Source organism: Adiantum capillus-veneris, chromosome 26, assembly GCF_014529385.1.
Source record: "Adiantum capillus-veneris isolate H3 chromosome 26, ASM1452938v2, whole genome shotgun sequence".
NCBI lineage: Eukaryota > Viridiplantae > Streptophyta > Polypodiopsida > Polypodiales > Pteridaceae > Adiantum > Adiantum capillus-veneris.
Genome location: NC_140956.1, coordinates 23,138,560 through 23,161,584, shown reverse-complemented (window position 1 = coordinate 23,161,584; position 23,025 = coordinate 23,138,560). Strand labels below are relative to the sequence as shown.

The 23,025-nt window shown below is 45.9% G+C and overlaps 1 protein-coding gene across 2 annotated transcripts in view; it reads left to right on the top strand.

Annotated features, from left to right (window-relative positions):
• Positions 1 to 23,025, top strand: part of ABCB25 (ABC transporter of the mitochondrion 3) — a 229,847-nt gene that overhangs the window by 194,891 nt on the left and 11,931 nt on the right. For both annotated transcript variants that reach the window (XM_086501794.1, XM_086501795.1), the window contains exons 14-19: positions 4,225 to 4,280; positions 4,373 to 4,453; positions 4,556 to 4,621; positions 21,676 to 21,768; positions 21,894 to 21,958; positions 22,148 to 22,283. In XM_086501794.1, the coding sequence (XP_086357920.1) occupies positions 4,225 to 4,280; positions 4,373 to 4,453; positions 4,556 to 4,621; positions 21,676 to 21,768; positions 21,894 to 21,958; positions 22,148 to 22,283 (497 nt within the window). The remainder of the gene's footprint in view (positions 1 to 4,224; positions 4,281 to 4,372; positions 4,454 to 4,555; positions 4,622 to 21,675; positions 21,769 to 21,893; positions 21,959 to 22,147; positions 22,284 to 23,025) is intronic.

Below are 23,025 nucleotides of genomic sequence, written 5' to 3'. Positions count from 1 at the left end.
GTACGGATTTTCGCGTTTCACGCTGGCTGTTGACTTCACAGCGCTGCACGGAATTCCGTAAAATGCATTGGTGCTTTTTGGCAGCTTTTGATGACCAATTGCTTTTGAGGCAGTTTGCTTTTGAGTTTAATTGCTTTTGGGGCTCTACTCTTGGCATCCCTTCTAAGAATAAAAGCAACTCAAGGGTCTCACTTTTTAGAGCATCTGGACGCAGAGTCTGAGAGCAGAGGACCCCTCGGGTGTTGTACTTTGCTGAAGCATTAATATAAAAGAAATATAGAAAGGGACGCCAATTTTGGGGCCAATCTCTCTGGGCACGGAACTACGCCGAGTGGTGTCAACCAAATTGAAGTGTGAAATCCGATCCTCTTACAGTGACACACATGGGTCGAACGACGAATCGTGCAAGAATCAGACGAACCCTCTTGATACTTCGAAACCGGGAGGTGGTACGAAAAATTCGAGTGGATTAGCAAAACATGAATACGGTCCATCTCGGCCTACGCAGCATGAGCTAATGGAGATGCAACGTCAACCGCAGGTTGATGAGTGTGCAAAGCAGATGCTCAGATTTGCAAAGGATCCTCACTATGCCAAATTTTTGACGCGACACCCGATTGACGAGATGCACACTCATTGGCAGAAAGCCATCGATTCCCCAATCAAGTCAGCCCTCAAGCAACCTCCTGTTACATATTACCTGCATGGAATGAAGTCACTGATTTCCTTTTTGACTTCAGGGATACTGATGTGTTGACATTATTGTGTTAAATGACTTTTGAAAGAAGTACTTTGAAATGGGATCTCCGAAAATGATTACTCGCACACAACAGTGCTTGAGTGGAATGATTGACGAAATGACTGCATCATTTCGGTTTTGAAAATCTCTATAGACATGATCGCAATAAGGAGTAGTTCATTCAACATCAGTGAGATCCGGGATGGATCTAGATGCGATTACTAAATACGTTGTTGCCAGTCATGGTCTAAGATTTGAAATGAAATTTTCTGTGATTGATTTGATCGGTGATGTGATGTTATGTCACGCGACTATCGTCTTTGTACAAGTGCTAGATTTGTGTTGTCTAGTGCGTCGGTACTTGGAGTCGGTGTCCGCAGAACTGGTTTACGGCTTATGTCTAATTTGTGGGCGTAATTGAGGGCGATTACAATTCTTTCAAGAGGGGGGTATGTCACAAAAAGATGATGTGGCAAAATTGCTTGGACACACAGTGACCCTACGGCAGAAGTGCACGTGGCAGCAAGACCCGCAAAACACGTTGGGAGACTGACGTGGCAGATTGTACGGATTTTCGCATTTCACGTTGGCTGTTGACGTGGCAGGGTTGTACGAAATTCCATAGATTGCGCTGGTGCTTTTTGGCAGCTTTTGATGACCAATTGCTTTTGGGGAAGTTTGCTTTTGAGTTTAACTGCTCTTGGGGCTCTGCTTTTGGCATCCCTTGTAAGAATAAAAGGAGCCCAAGGGCCTCATTTTTCAGAGCATATGGACGCAGAGTCTAAGAGCAGAGGACCCCTCGGGTGTTGTACTTTTCTCGAGCATTACTATAAAAGAAATACCAAAAGGGACGTTAGTTTTTGGGGCCAATCTCTCTAGGCACGGAACTACACTGGGCCATGTCGACCAAATTGAAGTGTGATTTCAAAGTTGTGAAGTATTTTAAGTGATTCTCTCTTGTGTCGTGCCAGATTTCCAACTTGCGGTGCCCAAGTTCTGTGACACATTTAGCACCTTAGTGTTTAATAAGTATGATCTTCTTTGTTTCCCCAAAAAAATCAATGGTCACTACGTGACTGTACTTCTTGATAATGGAAGCATGGTCACATTATTTTGTGGATATGAAATTGGTACAGAAATGGCGCCTCCAGACGCGGGACAGTGACCATGAGTATTGTTTGAAGATGGCTCGTGGGGAAGATACGGATGTATAGAATCAGATGGTTCTTGATTTGACACTTGAGCTAGCTAATTACAAAGAGATCCTAGATTTCCACATCATGCGCGTGGATAGAGTAGAAGTTGTCTTAGGAATAACATGGTTTAATGATAAGCAAGATACATTGTATATAGGCTATGTACACGATTATCTTACTTTTGTAACAGGACATGCCTCATATGTCTGTTCCACTTTGTAATCAGATTTTTGTAAATAATGGGTTTGCAGTACCCATTGTTACTGCTTTGGAAATGTTCCTAGGATTGGGCATGCAGGCATCCAAAGAACTTTAGCATTGGCTAAATGTTATTTCTATTGGCCGAGAATGCGCTCTTACATAGAGAGCTATGTGGAGATATGCACCCAGTGTCAAGTCAATAAGACAGAGTGCCTTAGGAAAGTTGACCTGCTACATCCATTGGAATCCCTGTTGCCAAGTGACATACTATTTCTATGGATTTTATTGTTGGTCTACCAAATACTAGTCGTGGCAACGATGCCATTTGGGTTGTGGTCTATCAACTCACAAAAATGGCAAAGTTTATAGCAATGAAGTTGTCAGTAAAAAGCCATGAGTTGGCGGTTTTATTTTTCGATCAGCTTTATAAGCTATGTGTGTTGCTACAGGACATCGTCAGAGATTGGGATACCAAGTTCATTCGGCGATTTTGGTGAGATGTGTTCTCTCACCTTAGAAGGAAGTTGAGTATGTCATCCTATGATCATCCCAAGTCAGATGGACAAATTGAAAGAATGAATCAAATATTGGATGACATGTTGAGGGTTTGTCTCTCACAAGCAGTCTAATTGGGAAAGGTACCTACCGCAATTAGAGTTTGCCTACAATAGTAGCAAGCATTCTGCTACTGGATTTAGCCTAGTCATGTTGATGTATGGATTTGAGCCTAAATCTCGTATTGCTATTGGCTTAGAGAAAGTTAAAGATCGCAAAGCTCAAGATTTCTTGTATGAATGCAAGAGATGCTCGAATTGGCTAAGGACTGTATAAGGATAGCTCGTGAGTGAGTTACTAGTTAAGCTTATCAAAAGAGATCTCCAAGGACTCTAGATGTGGGACAATTGGTCTATCTAAAGATACCCAAGGATTCCAAAACCATGCCAACTGGAAATCATTATAAGCTTTCAGCTTCATTTTGTGGTCCATTCTTGATCACAAAGTTTCCTATAAACTTGCTTTTCCTTTGGATGTCAGTGTACATCTAGCGTTTCATGCCAGTTGTCTTAAAGAAAAATTAGGTGAAGCCAACATTGTTGTGCCTATCGAGGAAAATGTATGCGAAGATATCCAAATGGACTATATTCCGCGCTGTTTTATATCACCATATCTGTCATTTACGCCAAATAGCTTGTGATGAGTACTATATTAAATGGAAGGGTCAACCTGAAAGATTTGCTACTTGGGAATCAGTTAGAGCTTTGAAAGCTCAGTATACCCACTTCATTGATGAGGACATCAATGGTTCTTAAGGGGGGTAATATGTTATGTCCCGCTTACAAGAAAGGGGACCTAGTCCATGACATCGTCAGGACGAGCGTCCAGTGTCGGGCAGACGTAGTGCAAACCAGGCTAGTGTGGCCGGCCACATTTAAAAAAGGAGGCCAAGGCCTCATTTGTATCTATCGACCCCCACTCGCAGTGTGTTAGTGGTTAGCCCGTGAGGCTAGGAGTGCGCGAGGTCACCTCGAGGAGGTGAGGCCAGGTGGTATGGAACGCTCGGTCTTACAAGTGCACGCCTACATCCTCGGACGCTGGCATATGCACGTGGGAGCTATTGAATGGTGGCTATGGTCAGGTGGTTCATCTGACGTGTGTCGTAGCCGGGAGATCCTCTTCGCTTATTCGTTTCAATTTTCAATAAACCTTCTTCCGAAGAAGAAGGAAGCTTTTCATTCTGCCAACACCGATCAATGATGTGAAGCAAAGGAACCTTGAGGCTTGAGAGCATCCCAAAATGCATGAAAGAACTCCACAGTGAGACCATTTCACCTGGTGATGTTCATTTTCCCAAATCACGAAGCATTCAATTCTGTTTCAGTAAATCAATTTTGTAAAGCTTGAGCTTCAACAAGGGAAACACGAGGGCTGATTAAGAAATACATACGTGCATGTTGAACCTTTGTGGTAGGTTGTGAAACACACACACATGCACTCACGCACATTCACATGGTCCTGGTCACATTCACCTAATTTAAGTCATGGCTATCTTCCATGAGGCTTTCTTCACTCTTTTCGGATCCTTTTCAGGGAAATCGACTATTTTGAGGCTTCTTTATAGGCTCTATGATGGCCAATCCGGATCTGTAAGCATTTAATCACCCATGATAGTATATACAAATGTTGCGAGTTTTTGCTCCATTCTTGCTACTCACTTTTCTTTCTCTGCCACCTATAGATAAAAATTGATGGGCAAGACATCAAGAAAGTTACCTTGGAAAGTTTAAGAAGGTCCATTGCAATTGTTCCTCAAGATACGGTAATCTAGCTTATTGATAATTTTAGCTTTAGTGGGAACTAATCTTGCAAGTGGAATTTGTAAAAGATGGCTCCTATTGACACAATTTTGTGCAATATGCAGGTTTTGTTCAACGACACAGTTTACTACAATATACACTATGGACGACTTACAGCCACCAAAGAAGAGGTATTATAGTATCATAGATAAACATGGGGTGTAACTTGTCTATTCTAAATTCAGTATCTAGACATTTTGTTATGTGTGCTGTTATAAACTGTGTCTTGACTTTAAATAAAGAAACTCTGTTTCTTGTTGTCTCGAAGGTGGAGGAAACTCCAAAAGTCTGTTTCGGTTGCTTATGGTCATACTTGAATGTTTTCATTCTTTGTGGTCATGCCAGTTCTATAAGGAAATGGATACCAATGGGTTTTCCCTGTTTACCACTTTCGGTGCAGTCCTTTTGTGAGCTAAGATTTTTCAACAACTTGCATGTTGTGGTAGGTGGGACACTATCTTTCTTCAAAGGATTCAAAATACCATATGGTTTCCTGCTTATCAGCGTCCCTAACCCCACCATTAAACAAAATAATCCTTTTTGGATTTGCCAAAAAATGGTCGTATCCAAAGACTTCCTCAACAATACATTTAACTAACCCCCCCCCCCAACCCCGAGAGGAGAGGATATGCAGACCATGCAGAGTGGAGACAGAGTGTGAGGGGCACTTTGTATGTAGATGCAGTATATGCCCATCTCTCTTCGGAGGACCATGCTCACTACGCCAGCTTATGGAGACAGAAAATCAGCACACATTGGGCCGCTTCTTGATTGAGATTGAGAGTCATAGAGAGAGATCCCCACAGACTACACAGAGAGGACTGCAGCAGACCCACCTTACAGACTTCTTCCAGACATTACACCCCCCGCCCTCCCCCCCTGCTATTCGTTGAGGGGTGACACTACAGCAATATGATCGAGAGCGCACTGAGCGAGTAGCCCGCCGACCGGACCCCGGTGGATCATTCGAGGAGTGCTCGCCCCCCACCCCCCTCATTGATATACACTATCCCTTGTATGATATGGGATGGAGCTGGTCTATGCATATTGTATACCCGATGCATATAGGATGCATCTTCTACTATATGCATCTTCTAGTGATAGAGCTCCATTCCCAGCCACCCTTACACCCCCAGATGATGCCTACCCACTAGCTTAGGTGTTTCCGTTTTTTTCCCCCGAGAAAAAGATCCTTCTATTAGTTAATGAAACTGCCCATAGGGCTACAACCACCTCTACAAGAGAGGGCTACAACAATCCTGATGGGGAGACTCTCCCAATGAAAAAACAGCATATGTACAATGAGGCTAAATCAAGAGATGGGAGGAGGGAAAAGCCACACAGGTGGACGGTAGTGCCATCTGAGCACACTCTGGACCATGGTGAAAAAAAGGCCTAGGATGCCAGAGTCGAAGGAAAGCCTCTCTGCTCTCCCGCATGCGGTCGGAACTGCCCAGGAGTCTCTCGAACTGTGCTCTGAGAGTATGGATCAGCTCTAGCCAAAGATCCCGAACAGTCTCTGCTGGTGGTACTGGGCGAGCCTCGAAGATGCAGAAGGAGCGGGCCCGCCACATGAACCAAAGTATTAGGCCACTGATGAGCTCCGCTCCCAACATTCCTCTCTCTCATTGCACTACTCGTGTGGAGTAAGCTCTATAGCAGTCTGGAGTGTAGGTTGACCCCCCTGCATCAATATCATCCTGCTGGTGGAAGATAGCTCAAACTGAAGTGCCGGGCCCGTGAGATGGACCAAGCAGCTGCCCCCCAAGTGTACTGCCGAGATGTGGAAAGAGCTGGCATCAGCGGAAGGACATGAAGCCACACCTGCTGTCCCAAAGGACAATCCCAGTGACAGTGACGCTGACTCTCGACAAGATGGTCACAAGCCGCACATGCGGCCGAGAGACCACTATGTACAAGCTAGCTTCCAACTGCTGTAGCTCTGTGTGCAACTAGCCACTGGAACAATGTGACTTGTCTCGGCTGTCTGGAGTCCCACAACCTCTCCCAAAAAGCTGCCAAGAACTCAGGTGTGAGACCCTCCTCCTGCTAACGAGGTGCTGCAGCAGGACAAGCCTCTCTATGGGCTGCCAGTATGTGACGTCTGAGTCGAACAGTGTACGGAAAGAAGGGGACACCTGGATGGTCTACAGTGGAGAAAGGGTCCCTCCAAATCCACTCTCTAGGATCCCACTGTACTCGTACCAATGGACAACTCTCCCAAGCCCACAGTCTCTAGTGGCCAGTCTCAAGAGCTGCTGGGTCGGGATCTATAACACAAGTCCTCCCACAGATTGCCACCACGCGGATCCTCCAAAAACAGGACTCTGCCACCTGCGGGGCCTCTACTACAACTCGGTGTAGGCGTCCCTCGCCCTGTTGCTCGAAAAACAGGGAGGGTATAGTCTCTGAGGAAGCTCAAACTGAGATGAGAACCTCCAGTCGCATGAAGGCTCCCATCCATCTGGGCGCTGCTGACTCGAGAGGTGTGAGCCACTCAGCTGGTACTGCCTCTGAGATGTCCCAACACATGCTCTGCACCCCTCTCATGCCCTGTAGCTGAATGCCCTGAAGCTCCTCTGACAAGCCTTAAAACTATAACCAGTCATCTAGAGAGCGTGTTTGACCCTCTGCCATGGGACCCCAGGAAACATGAGGCCGACTATCAACCAAGTGGCATGTCTGAGTGCTAACCATGGGGTTCCAAACAAGGGGTTTTCTCAGGCGCTCCACTTTGACCCGGGCTATCTGAGTGTCCCGCCCTGACCAAAGGAAGTTCCTGATCAGCCTCTCTACCTGGCTGATACAAGAACTCAAGAAGATCCAACAAGAAGTGATGTACCACATAGTAGCCAACAACACCTGGTTCGCCACTAGAACTCTGTCTGCCAAAGAAAGTCGTGCGGAGCTCCAATGTAACAACTTCCTCCTGATAGAAAGGAGGATGGGAGCAATCTGCTGCTCGAGAGACAAGTCCAAACCAACCTGACAGCCCAAGTACCGAACTGCAGTCCCTGGGGGAATCCACCTGAAACCCTCACCTGGCATCCAATCGGGCGATGGAGCACTACCAACCGAGAAAGCCACTGTCTTTGTCCAGTTTATTAGTGCGCCAGACGCACAACACAAAGTCTCAAGAGCCTGCTCACACTTGTGTAAGTTGGCCTCCTGGCCATCCAAGTACAAGGTTGAGTCGTTTGCAAACCCAGCGTACAGTAGCTCATCTCTCTGAATAGGGAGCGCTAAGCCACGTAAGCCAACCTGCTGTGAAACCAAAAACCTGCTCATCGCCTCAGCATAGAACAGAAAGAGGAAGGGGCCAAGAGGGCAGCCCTGTGTGACCGAACGTGTGAGGATGAAACGATCACCTCTACCTCCTGACAAAAGCACCTGAGAGTGTGCCCGTCTGTACAAAGCTGACACCCCTCTGATCCAAGCATCTGAGAAGCCCATCCTGCGTAGAGTGCCCTCCAAAAAATCCCAGTCGAGTTTGTCGTAGGCCTTCTCAAAATCGAGAAGAAGAATCACGAAATCCTCACCGCGGAGCCACGCGAGGGCGGAAGCCTCCCAAAAAGTAAAGATGTTGTCAAGGATACTACGTGATGAGTGCGCAGAATGTGTGCAAGTGATAGAGCACGAGAAGATGTGCAAGGCTTGAGGCTTGGAGAGGAGGCGATGATCTGTAGAGATGGCGGCGTGAGAAATCGAAGTAGGAGAAAGAGAGAGAGTGCACGTTTTGTAAGGGGAATAGTTGAGAGTATGAATTTGGCTCTCATTTCGTTTATTAAAGTATAGGACCATTTTAAGTTAGTGGCCAAGTTCAATGTGAACTTGGCCAAAGGTTAGTAACCTTTAAAAATATACACAAAAGGGGTCATTTGGGCCTTTAACCCAACAACCTCCCCCTTAAAGGCATAAATGGCACCTTTAAGCTATGTGACTCCCAGCATCTGTATGCATAGCTGATGTGCTTTGGGTAAGCACTTAGTGAGAGCATCTGCTGGATTTTGTGATGTATGGACCTTAAGCAATGTAATAAGGCCATCCTAAAGCTCTTATTGAATGAAGTGATACCGCACATCAATATGCTTTGTGCGTACATGAAACATGGCATTGTTTGCCAAGCATATGGCACTCTGGCTATCACAACCGAGCATAGGTGCCTTGTCAGGCAAATCAAAATCACTGCATAGACGTGCTAACCAAATGGCTTGTTTGGAAGCCTCAGTGGCTGAAATATATTCAGCCTCTGTAGTAGACAATGCAACGATCTTTTGCAATCTAGAACACCATGAAACAGCACCTCCTGCAAAAGTAAACACATAACCACTTGTGGATTTCCGTGTATCCACATCACCAGCCATGTCAGAGTCACAAAATCCCTTCAACTCCAATGGTCCTTTACCATAGCAGAGGCATTTGTTTTTACTCCCTTTCAAGTACGTCATAATGGACTTCAGTGCATCCCAATGCAACTTGCCTAGATTAGCCATAAACCTACTCACAACTCCCACTGCATAGGCTATGTCAGGCCTAGTAGCACCCATAGCATACATAAGTGAACCACAAGCTGAAGCGTAAGGCACACTTTGCATGTCATTGGCTTGGGGCAATCATCCTTGGAGATTCTGACATATGGCTGTAATGGCACGCCAAGAGGCTTTGCTTCAGCCATGTTAAATTTGTCCAGCACCTTTTCAATGTACTTTTCTTGCGACAAATACAATATGCGCTGGTCCCTTTGCCTTCTAACCCTCACTCCAAGTATATATTCAACTGCCCCAAGGTCTTTCATTGAAAATGCAGATTTCAGCTGCTCTTTAAGAGAATCAACAATGCTTCTTTTCTTTGCAGCTATTAACATATTATCCACATAGAGCACAAGAATGATAGGGCTGCCATCCTCATCACATTTAATATACAAAGAATGGTCTGCATGGCTTCTTATGTAACCATGTTTGAGCAAGAAGCGGTCAAACTTCTTGTACCATTGTCTACATGATTGTTTCACCCATACAAGTTCCTATTGAGCATACATACCAAATGTTCCTTGCCAAGATTAACAAAACCCTCGGGTTGCTTCATGTAAAGCTCTTCCTCCACATCACCATGCAAGAAATCGGTATGTACATCCATTTGGTCCAATTCCAAATCAAGGGCAACCACTATGGCAAACAATAGACGCAAAGTGGTCATCTTCACTACAGGAAAGAACACTTCCTGAAAGTCTATGCCCTTGGTTTGAACATATCCCTTTGCAACCAACCTTGCCTTATACTTGGGTTTTGCATCAACTCTATTGATTTTATACACCCATTTGTTAGGAATAGCGTTCCTTCGTTTAGGCAATTCCACCAAATCCCAAGTATGATTAGCATGCAAAGCTTTAATCTCTTCCTGCATAGCAAGCTCCCACTTGTCATTGTGCTCACATGTCTTTGCCTCTTTATACGTAAGGGGCTCTCCCTCATCTGTCAACATAATGTAATGCAAAGAGGGATCATATCTACTCACAGTCCGTGTTGGACGAGTAGACCGCCTCATACAATGATCCACATTATCCGGTAATGGGTTTACATTAGGTGGCATGATAAAATCATCAACAATGGGCTGCTGTACATCATTTTCAGCATTGTTTCGTGGCTGCAAATGCCCTTCAAGAGCCTCAATTTGTTGCCCAACATCATCTGGCTCAAACACCACTGGATCATCTACATTTTCAGCCATATGTGGTGCATCCTGAGGGTCAAGAATAGGCCTAACAGGTGGCTGGTCATGCTTAAATTTGACCCTTTTATGGTCATGCTTTGAGGCACAATTGTTTTGAAGCAGCCTTGCCTCATTAAAAACAACATCCCGGCTGCGTACAACCCTTTTGAGCTGAGGTAACCAAATCTTGTAACCCATTTCGCCTTCTTCACCATATCCCATGAAGAGGCCTTTAATGGACTTGGCATCTAGTTTGCTTCTAAACTCAGGTTTAATATGCATCAAAAGTAGAGAAACACTCCTTGATAGGAGTCACATGAAATGAAGCACCCGAATCAACTACCCAGGTTTGGGATAATGCATCATTGACAGTCAACAAAGCATCAATAAGATCACTCTTGGTGATCTGCATGTCCTGTGAATGAACATTAAGAGAGGCATCAAGGTCATAAGCATCATCATTTGACAAAGTGGCACACAAGATGTCCTCTGCATCTGACAGCTCCTCAATCACAACACTAAAAGCCACATTAGCCTTCTGTTTGTCCTTTGAGCTGTCTTGTGCATCTGTCTTGACTTCCTTCTTCTCTTTCTTTTTGTCTCCGCCATTCTTTTTCCGTTCTAACTCGGCTTTGTAGTACCTGCAATCGGGTTTCCTGTGACCTTTCCTGCCACACTGATAGCAAGTCACATCACCCTTGCCTTTGCTGGCATAGACATTCTTCTTCTCTATCCTGCCTCTAACCATGTTGGCAGAGCTGCCTCCCTCTCCACTTGCTCTCCTCCTTATTTCCTCATTCAAGATAGAACCCCTAACACCATCAAAGGTCAAATTGGGGTTATTCGACAATGAAACCACCAATGTTTCCCATGAATCAGGTAAGATCATAAGCAAGAAGATAGCTTTCAGCTTATTAACAGAAGGAGGCAAACCTGAATCCTGTAACTGCGACAAAGTACCTGTAAACAACGGCAAGTGCTCTGCAACGCTCTTGGACTCATCTAGTTGCATGCCAACAAGTTTTCGCATCGAATGCACTTGGTTGACAGGCGTTGTATTCTCATACATCGCCTTTAATTTCTCCCACACATCAAAAGCATTTGTGAGACCTTTCAAATCAATGACTGTCTCATCGGTCATGGCCATTTTGATGTATGTAACTGCCTTCTTGTTCAGGCTAGCCCATGCTTCATCCGACATATTGTGTGGCTTTACCTGTTCAAGTGCCCCTTCACAATCCTTAAGAAATAGGATTCCCTGGATCCTGTCTTTCCAAAGGTCGAAACATGTTTTAGGTCAATTTGACTAGTCGGGAGTCCTCTAGTGTCCGGGGACGAGTCCTTTGGCGATAAAATTGCAAAACCTTGCGTGAAAGTTGACCTCCTTGGCTGAAAATCAGCGTTTGCAGGTTTGGAAGCAAACTCTAAATCAGCTCTGATACCAGTTGATGAGTACGCAGCAATGTGTGCAAGTGATAGACCACGAGAAGATGTGCAAGGCTTGAGGCTTGGAGAGGAGGCGATGATTTGCAAAGATGAGGGCGTGAGAAACCGAAGTAGGAGAAAGAGAGAGAGTGCACGTTTCGTAAGGGGAATAGTTGAGAGTATGAATTTGGCTCTCATTCCCTATATTAAAGTATAGGACAATTTTAAGTTAGTGGCCAAGTTCAATGTGAACTTGGCAAAAGGGGTCATTTGGGCCTTTAACCCAACACTACGCTCCTGGACAAAACCTGTCTGAGTCCCATGTATAAGGCTCTCTAGAAGTGACTGAATCCTCAAACTCTTGGCTTCTATTTCGCCACCTTGTGGATCATAATCAAAGTCTATTTTCTTCAGGAATTTTGGATGGATGAAGTTTTTGGTAGTTCCTCGATCAAAGAAAATTAGGGCTTTGAAACCGTGGACTTTGCCATATGCTCGACACAACTCATTTGTACTTTCAAGGCGTATCCCATAGATGTCACGTACAAGTCCAATGGTTGCTTTAGCTCGTTTGGCTGGAGATGATCCTTGGGTTTTGTCCATCGTCAATGTGGGCGTGAGCTCTACTGGTCTGTTAGTGCGTTAGGGACAACCAAAATAGATGTGTCATGTTTGAAAGCATCCAAAGCATTTGCCTTCTTGTAGCAAGGTGTCTTGTTGAGATGTCAAAGGAAGCCTTTGCAGTTGGCTTTCACTAGACTCTCGAGAATTTGTTCGTGGTTGCCGAGAGTTGTGGTTAGTGGCCGGAGGTTCTTCTGTGGTAAACTCTAGCTTTTCCTTCATCAGTTTGTCGCCGACCGCGGCATGGTCCATAAGCTCTTGCTTTGTGGAGACTTACTTGGAGAGAGAATATTCATGCAATGGTGATGGTAGTCCAATGGTGTATCGCTTGCATTGGGCCTTCAAGGGAACGAACCTAAAGAAGGACTCCGGAAGGTACACGTCGAGAAACCTTTGGTTATAGTCGTCCATGGTTTTGGCGGCAATTATTTTCAAGTTGCTCCACTCTGCCAAAATCCGGACTTCAAAGAGAGAAGTCATATAACTGCGTGCAAAGACTGTCTTGAAAGCTTGCCAGGTCTTTGAAGCATGCGGTTGTGTTGCGATTGAACTCCACCATTGCATCGTGTTATCTCTAAGAAATCGCACTGCTCGAGAAATCTTGGATTCTTTTATATGGTTTCCCAAAGCATAGATGTTGTCGAATTGCTGTAGGAACTGCAATGCTTTCTTCCGATCTTTCACCTCGGAAAAAGTGAAAAATTTGAATGTCGTGTTGTCATCCTTGAAATCTTTCGATTGGTTAGGCACGTATCTCGGGTGCCGATAATCAGGGTATCCATATGGGTTCCAACCATTGTAGCTTGGTGACAGTGGTGGTGGGGACAACGGCGGTGGCAAAGGCGGTTGCACAGGGTGAGGGTCAGATGGCTGCACCATATTTGTGAAGACTCCCTCGATTGGAACAGACGGCTAAGGAGGTTGCCGGTTGGAAGCTCTCGTATTCTTTGGTGCCAGAGGAGGAGGTACCACCTGTGGCATCAGAGAGGGTAACAAACTGTTCAAAACTTTGCAACATCGGAAGATTCTGTTGAGGATGCCGCGAAAGAATGTTGCGACGCTCGTCAAGGAGAAACTGCAAGTCTTGGGTTCTCTATGGCTCTGATACCACTATTATGAGATTGGCACTACGTGCCAAAGGAAAAGAACAAATTGAACAGACTTTCAGCACTTCAATAACAAGTGAACTGTCCAAAAGAGAGAGAGAGAGAGAGAGAGAGAGAGAGATGAAATAAATGAAATGAAATGATATATTAACGTCTACAAAAGGCCAAAATGACCTATGAGACCAAACTGATTACAATGGTGAGTCTAGTAGCAAGTCTGGGTACAAACAAAGAGGACTACAAACTAGAAACTGAGATAGGAGTGCTATCGACTCCTATGGGTGGCTGGTAAGCTGAGCAATGGTATAATGCCACTAAGGTACAAAATGGGGATAAGTGTCACCATGATACAATATAGCAGTAGCATAAAGTCTATCCTAATTGACACTGTGGGTGTCGTGCTAGAATCCTGTGGATCCTCTGCCGCAATCTTCGTCGGTGCTGTGTGCCTCCCCTTCTTAGTCGTGGTCGTCTCGATCTCCCCAACTCTATAGCTCGGTCAATGAGAGTACCACTGGTGTGTGTGGGGGTGGGAACCGAGCTCTATGGTGGTGGTGGCCCATCTGCCTCTGTGGTACTCAGATTGAAGAAATCTAAGATGCGTCTCTGGGACTGTCTCTGTCTATGCCCTCTCAATAGAGTCTCTATGTCTCTGTATCTCAGGTAGAAATAATCCGAGACATCTCTGATCCTGATATCTCATGACTCTATCTAACGAGTCAAAACCATCTCTAAATAAGCAGTGAAAGCGTCCCCGAATCTCATAGTAGACTGTGCAGTGACATATGTAGTGAAACTCTGTCTCAGGCTCTGCATGGCATAACTGACATATCCTACTATCTGCTGGTATGCCTCTGAATCTACCTGTCTGAATCCCAAGCTGGTGTGAAGATGTGCGTATCTGGCCTATGGCACATCGTAACCCATGAGATAGATGTGTGTCCATGTAGCTGGGTTGTGTGACAAATCCGTCTGTCGTGAGTTGGAGAAGATGCTCTCTATAGAAAGCCCGCTTCGTACCCAACTCCCGTGGTGGCTCTATCCATGTCCTCCTGGTATCAAGGTGGATAAGAGCCTGGCGAATGAGTCTAGTAATCTCCATCCGTGTAAGAGCCAAAGATGGTGCATCAAGAGAATACTAGAAAGGGGGCAGCCTGTCCATGTTCAAACCATGCTTGTGAACCCATGAGCCCATCTGTGCATACCAACATAATGTATCTCCCTGTAATGCCAGCTGTCTGGATGACTCAAGAGCAAGCCTAGCATATCCGTCCCTGGTGGTGTTCCATAAGCTGTGTACAAATGATATTGATCTGGTAAGTGCCTCAATCTCCATAGGTGGGGCAATTTGCTCCGCTCGTATGATGACATGTGGAACTGAGGCCTTGGCTCTAATCAGCCTAGAAATCATAGATACCAAGGGCCTCTCCATATTACTCCATCTTGCACTGTCAACAGATGGTCCTCAAACCTGAACCCAGTAGTGCATAACTGAAGCGACCAAAGTGTTGAAGAGCTAGAGCTTTGTTCGAGGTTCGTGGAACTGAAGAAATCCTCTCTAAATCGGCTAGGGCTGCATAGTCACGAGTCAATCTAGTGTCTGCTGCCACTCTTAGTGTGAACCTTGGTCCACTAAAGACCACCCCAAGATATGTGTATGCATCAATGTACTCCATACCGTCCTGACCATATGTGAATGTAGGTGCTGATCTCTTGACCCACTGTGTCGTGGTATTAAATACCATGACTTAGGTTTTACCAAGGTTGACAGACAATCCACTTTCCCCTGCAAAATTATGCAATGCGTCCAAATGTCTCTGCATACCCTCTGGTGAGTCTGATATCAACACGGTATCGTCAACATACAATAAAAGAGGGATCCATGTCCCTGCAAGCTGAGCACCTCTATCTCCTCCTCTTTCAATATAATCAGAGACCTCATCAACATACATGCCAAATAAAGTAGAGAACAATGGGCATCCTTGTTTCACTCCGATAGTGGAGTGAACTATATGAGATATCCCCTCTGGTGTGCGGACATGACCCATCACTGAATTGTGCAATGCCATAATCCCCCATATCAGCTCTGTGGGTACCCCCAATTCCATAAGTCGGCGCATCAATCTGGCCCTCGGTACTGTGTCAAAAGCTTTGCGAAAGTCCACAAAACTGCAATATATCCGTCTACCATGTGCTCGACCTTCCTCAATGATAGCTTTGAGTGTAAAGACATGATCTAGTGTGAACAAACCTCTCTTGAAACCAGCCTGTCCAGGTGCCCATATGCCCATAATCTCTGCCCAATTGCTCAACCTATGCTCAAGGATGGATGCATGCAACCGTGTCAATGTGTGTCCTACCATGATAGTATGGTAATTCCCCGGCACTGTGGGGTCTCCTGTCTTGAAGATAGGTACAATAGTAGACAATCTCCAAGACTCAGGAAAGCCCTCGCACATGACACGGTTGGAAACCGTGCAAGCTTCTCTGCCAACAAGTCCCCAGCATGTATAATGTGCTCCGCTACCAAACCCTCATGATCCGGTGCCCATCTGGTCTTCATCCTGTCAATGGCCTCCTTTACCATCTCATTGGTATAGAGGGTGCTTGTAGTCGGACATGGCTGTGGTGGATCTCGTAGTGGTGGCTGTCTAGGTACAGTGTATAATGATGCTGGATATTGCCCCCATATCTCCGTAGAAGTAATCACTGGTGGGGGAGACTGCTCATGGAATAGAGGCCAAGCCTCTCCTTAATCTCTACTTAGGAAGAGCTGATATAAATCCTGCTCCATTTGGACCAAGAAAGCTCGCTTTTTCCGTCGTACTAGTCATCTTGTAGCAATACGAGACTGTCTATAGGTGATCACTCCCAATGCAAGCTCCCGTTGGATCTGAGCTCTCCTCTGTCGACACTCCTCATCATACCAGTTGTTTTGAGGCATGTGCCGAGAACGTCTCTGACCAGGCTGAGTGTGTGGATATGTCTCTGTCGCTGCCCCATGTAATGTCACTGTCAGCATAGACGTGATCTCCTCCACTGTGTATGCTGGCTCTGATGTGCATAAAAGTCTATGTATCTCCTCTGCATAGAGTGAGTCAGTCTCTGGTGTAAAAGTATAGCGTGGATGTCTACCACCCCGTGAAGGCTGAGATGTATTGTACTCAAAGGAGACTGATAATGTCAAAAGTGCATGATCTACTGCTATCCCAACAAGCCTGGGCCCCACTGTGAAATCTTGAATGTGAGAGATAAAGCTTGGATGTGTCAGAACATAGTCTACAGTACTGGCGCCATGTCTGCGTGGAAAACAAGTAAAACCTGTAGATGATGGGAAGGTTGGTAAGCTATTCAGTATGGCTAAACTGTGAGTAGTCGTCATCTTCCTGAGGTATCTCCCATACTGTGTATGCACTCTGTCCTGTGAGCATCTCTCAAGCCCCATCTCCTCTGGCTCTAGCTCTCTGAGCATCTCCTCTGAGGTGTCATAGAAAACCGTCTGTAAACTACCTGTACGGGCATTGAAATCCCCCAATAGTATGATGTCTTCATCCGTGGAGAACTCCCAAATATCATCATCAAGTACAGAGTAAGGAGACTGTCCTTTGGGTGAAGCATATACTGAAGTGTTGGGAGGACAATAGCATATGGCGATGTGCAAGAAACGTCCAGTCTCTGCCCTCAGCCTCACCCACATGTATCTTGCCTTATCATCTCTCCGAACTATGTGCAGTAGTGGCTGGAGCTCCTCTCTGAAAAAAACTGCTACACCTCCTGATCCTCTAGTCCCATGCTCAGATCTGGTGCATGTCCGGCAAGCTGTCTCCCATCTGTATCCTGATATATGCGGCATCAACTGTTTTAGAGCCTGATGAGTCTCTGAGTAGAAAACAATGTCTCTGTCTCTGAAGCTGTCCTCAAAGGCCCCCACATCAAGTCTATACGAACAATTACAGTTCCAAACTGCCATCCTGAGAGTGGTCCCATAGGTCTCGCACCGTCATGTATAGAGGCACTCTGTAATCACTACTTGCCCATCTCTGAAAAGGCTAGCTTTCCCTTCTCCCTTGCTGCTCTAATCTCCGGCATGACCGCTCTCATATGTGCAAGCTATGAGAGGGTAAGGTCATCTCCTAAAAAGATACCTGTTTTCTTGGGGGTTGGCCTCTTCTTTTCCTCCATGGAGGGAAAGCGCAAAATGAGAGCCCGTTCTTTTGAACTCTCCCCATTACCTTATTCTTCTTGCCCACTCTCCAAGCTTGTGTGTGCGAGGGCTTCTCCACCCCCATCATTGACATGAGGCTCTTCACCTCTTGGTCCACCTTATTTGAATCTTTTAGGCCGGTCACTCTCACGTGTAGAGCGCGTACTCTTCTTCGTTGTTCCTCTTCAAGTGTCTTGTTGATGATGTCGGGTGTAGCCGGAATGTCCTTGCCCTTCCCGTTCTTGTTAACTTCAATCCACTTTTCAGCCTCTTCCACCTTCTCTTGCATTTTGGAGAGAACCTCCACCCATGAGGTCTTCTTTTCTCCTTCCTCCTTTATCTCTTTGACTTGCGCTTGTGTAATGTTCAGCTCATCTATCATTGCTGGCTGAATTTCTCCATCTTCAAGGCGTCCTCTCTCTTTAGTTTCGGCAAGTTCCTTCCGAAGGTCTGAGATGTTACCTTTTAGAGCTTGAATTTCAGCCCAGGACTCTTTGCGCTCTAGTTCCCTCGCCTTTTCCTTCTCTTTTTCCATTCAAGAATTGAGCTCTTCTCTTTCTTCCACGCTTCCATGTGAACTTTGCATTCTTTCAACTCTCTTTCAATGGCTGTCGTCCTCTTGCTTGTTTGTTTCACTTCCTTGTGTCCTTCACTTGAGCAGAATCATGGCGGGTATCTTCTGTGAGTCTCTCTCTATATGTATTTCTCTCTGCACTCTCTTGCTCTGTGTGCACTGCACTATAGCTATCACCAACACGCAGGTAGCAGGGGCCAATTGCAGCAGCAGCAGATTGTGGGATTGCAGCAGCGGCGGGTGGGGTAAGGCAGCAGGTACGCGGGAGGGAGATGCAGTTGGTCGCGAACCTACAACAGCAGCAACAGGTATGCGGGGGGGAAGGGCAGCATATAAGATGAGAGAGAGAGAGAGAGAGAGAGAGAGAGAGAGAGAGAGAGAGAGCAAATGTGACACGGAGTGGTCTTGCTTTATTTTAGTGTCTTTATGTCACATTGAGTGTGTGAGTGGTCTTGATTTATTTTAATGCTTTTATGTCACTTGGGCCCTATTGGGCCGTGGACGGGGTCCCAGAAGTTGGTGGGAACTCTTCTTTTAAAATAGGCCACTCGGCAAGACTTTGCAAGTTGGTAAAATTTCTTTTGTTGCTTTTGCTTCTTCACTTAAGGGTTTTATGCCCCTCGACCAAGAGTTTGTGACACATAGATGTTCAGGAAGTCTATGAGGCTATCGTGAACTTGGAATGATGATACCTCTACCCACAATGGCCTGCTGTCATGAGTCCGCAATAGTCATACATACACCTCCCTGAATGCCTCTAGGCCCAAAAGTAGCTGACCAAAAGGTCTCATAGCAGCGACACAAAATCTGACCACAAGGCCGAATGCGGCTCTTACAAAGATGGTGCTGCTGAAGCATAAGTATATCAATCATACCACCCACAAGGCATCTCTCAAGCTTCTGACGCAAGCGACTCCTCTGATGTTTAAATTGGGGTCCACCTAATCCCTCCACATTCCATGAGACAATCCTCATGGGATTAGTGAGAAAAGACTGATGCTGCAACAATATCCAACCTCGCTATCTTTGAGACCACCTTGGATGGGGAGTAATCCGTATTTGAGCGACCCTGAGATAGATGTGTCTGTAGTGACTGTCCACCAGCCAAAGCATAGGCAGAGTGTGTAGTCCGTAGGGATATATCCTCTTTCCAAGAGTCCTCATGTACATATACATAGCAGGGTAGTGTACCACAATGTGCCTACATCTTGCTCTATCTGGTGGTGTCACTAAAAACATGGCTAACGACCACAGAGTCTGTATTAAATCCGTCACCCCCAAGTCTCCCGTGTGGTGAGAGAACTCGAGAGGCTTAGCCTGAAGCGAGTTCATCACTGAATCCATAGTCCACTCAACCTGACCCTTGCTACACAGTGGGAAGGCAACCGCTATGTCTAGGGCTTGTGTCCCTCTAGCTGCTAGAAACAATACTTTGACTCTAAAGCAAGCCGTCTCAAGGTCGAGAGACGAGTCACCGAGGAATCGTGTGAAGTTGTAGGTGAAGAAGTCCCACCGGCGACGATGTCGAAACTAGTCCACCCACGAGGGACTGTTGCAAAAGGCGACACCTGCACGAATAGGGGCGTACGCAGGAATGGCTTCTTCTCCCGTGCCTGGTGACTCGTGGCAAAGGTGCTGCCAAGAGACCTCGTAGTTGCTTAGGAAGGTCCTGTCCCCTGGGCCTGTTGTGGGGTATGAGGAGGAGACGACGGAGCAAGGGAGACTAGCCGGTGGGATGGGAGATGAGGTAAGGAGGGGGGGGGGAGCAGGGGCAGGCAGAGAGGGAGGAAAATGGGATGTCGGTGTGGCAAAGCTGAGGTGGAAGGGGTACGCGTCGGCTCGTACTGCTGTAGAGGGTCGAAATGGTTCCCTGTGGGACCTGGTGCAGGCCGATCACTATGGGCGCCGAACTGGCGTGGTGGTCCCTGGCGACATCGATCACGAACTTGCCGCCAACCCTCCTCCACTTGGGCACTCATCTCGGAGGAGGAACCCGCCTGTGTTGTGCTCCTCTCGTAAGGTGGCCCGTCTATCTACAAATGAAGCACTGGTTGAGGAGGCCCGAATACTCCACATTCTGACGGTGCCAACCACCACTCACCCAAGGTAGTAAAACGACCTTCGGGAGCGGGTGGGTGTCTCGAACCAGAATGCATACTGTAGGTATGCCTACTGCCTTGGCAGCGATGGAAGCCGTCGTGCGAGGTGTCTCCAAGACGGTTCCAATTTCGGAGCCTATCCCGGAAAGTAGCGGGAGGTATTCTCCCTTGTGGCCAGGGAAGCAAACCGAAATGGACAGATCTGTCTCCTTGACAAGAGCGCAGGGGCAGCACGGGCTGAAGGGGGGGCGGGGGGGGGGGGGGGGGGGGGGGGGGGGGGGGGGGGGGGGGTGCAGGCAGCAGCGAGCAACGAGTTTCAAATGCATGTAAAGCTTCCCAATGCTACTTTGTGATAAGAGCCTATTTCCACTCTGCTTGCTCTTACTTAGACGACGTATCCGAGAGTTATGCGTCCCAAAAAGACCTATTGGAGCTTCTGCAAATCATGTACTGGTTATTGTATGCACTGCAGCGTTGAAGTGGAGACTTGTTCTTTGAGCACACACAACTGTCATAAAACGTACAGAACTCTATGACCCAAAAAAATGCAGGCTAGTGTGAACTTACAATGCTTGTATCATGTAGCTTTTGGGCATGAGGGCATCATCAATGTGACAGCACTTGTGAGGGTGTCATTATCACCAACCGTGACACACACTTGCTCAATATGTGACACTTTCAACTTATCAGTTTATTTATTCTTGTGGGCTCTTGAAAAACCAAGAAATGGAGGTGGTAGAATATCTTCAAGATTATATCCTGGAACCGCTTCCCAAGGATGAGGACCTAGCAAGCTGTCAGAATGCCAGTGCCCCTACATTTATTCTTTTCTAGTACATGACAACAGAATACAAGAGTTTTTTGTTACAACTCGGAAGGTCGGATCCCTTATAGCAGGGCATCCCCTTCTCTATTGTCACACCATTGATGGCAATGTGAACCGGTCAGCAGCCCAGAGAAGACAGGTAATAAACCCAGCAAACCACCACAATTAGAGACAAACAACTCAACAAATGGAAAGAACTTGAAAAATTGGCACTTGCACGATCTGAGTGGCGAGACTACCACTTGGCGGAGAAGCATAATGAATGAAACTGATTGAGTACCTTTTTTATTGTCGGAATACATATAAACTTTATCGACAATGTGCAGCTATCTAATTGATGAATTGTCACGACCACCAGTGGTTGGAACTGGGTGTGTTCTACGCTCACACAAACTTGCACAACACATTGCATATTTTAATGAATGCCTATTGAAAAATATTATTGTGACAGTGAACTACTTCTTGTTGTTGTGCTGCATCGTACAGGTTTCCATTTAATGATTACTTTCTGAATAATGTCTTTGTGAGTTTAGACTTTGGGCTATATATCGGTTGTAGGATTTTTTTCTCCATGTTAAGTCGAGTGCATAATGCATGCTTGTATTTTAAATTGTCTTACAGGTATATGATGCAGCAAGAATGGCAGCAATTCACAACGTGATTCTTTCATTTCCCAAAGCATATGATACGGAAGTTGGAGAGCGGGGTTTGAAGGTATGATAGTTTAGTTTGTTATCTCCGAGTGCTTGGTATTTGATTGGCTTGTTTTTGTATGCTGACTAGTAGAGTCTGTTGCCGCATGCTTGACTTTAAAATTTTCATATAAATTTTTGTTTCAGTTAAGTGGTGGAGAGAAACAGCGGGTGGCATTGGCAAGAGCCTTTTTAAAAGGCTCACCATTGATGTAATGTTACTCTCCTCCATTTCTGCTGAACATCTTAAGCTCACAATGGCATGTGTGTGCTGATGTGCATTGACGTGATTAGCTGAGGTCTTTCTCAAAGAACATATAATTAGTCTATGCAAATGTGCCTTAATGTCCGTTGTGGTCTGTGCTGACATGTAAACTAATATAGTGGACCCATTTTTACAGGGTTTGTGATGAGGCCACAAGTGCTCTCGACAGCACTACAGAGGCAGAGATACTGTCCACTTTCAGGTCACTGACGCACAATAGAACGAGCATTTTTATTGCACACCGTTTGACAACAGCCATGCAATGCGATGAGGTATGTTTTACCTCTGTTTGGTTTATTTGTTTTGAGCTTGCAGTTGACTGTCTGAGCTGTTCTATGTGCTGTGTTTCATTATCAGCTCTTCAATGGTGGTAAGTTTCTTGCTTTTTATTACTGAAATGTATTGGGTTTAGATGGAATGGCTTGAACCTTCTAATCTTTCATGACACTTTTTTAGGTACTTTGCCAAAGGCAATGACAAGATCTAGTGTCACACACTCAGAATCCCCCATGGTTGATTTGACTTAAGAATCTTCTTTTCCCTAATGAAAGAGAGAAAGAAAGAAAGAAAGCTTTATTAATGTCTACTAGAGGCCAAAGTTGGCCTAGGAGACAAATCAGCAGTAGAACAATCAGTGTTCTGTTGTACCTAGGAAAGTGAAAGGACAAGGTACAAAACTGACCTAACGACTTGAACATCATAGATGGGTAAATGAATGGAGCTCCACAGAGAAGACCGCTGGCAGGGCTCACGGAACATGGGGCAGGCAAAGACAGTGCACCATTACAGGGTAGGGAGCATGAGCATGAGCACACAAAAGAGGGTGGCAGAGAGTAGCCATTATGATGGTCTATTCGCAGAGCACTTTATACATGCTAGAGATCTGCTGGCAGAGGTCCTTGCAGTTTTGTTCAATTGTCTCATGTGTGAGGGTCTATTTGGGACTTGGAGACTGTCTACTATTGTGCATATCTTCAAGGCCGGTGATCGTATGGAGCCCAGAAACTACCGTGC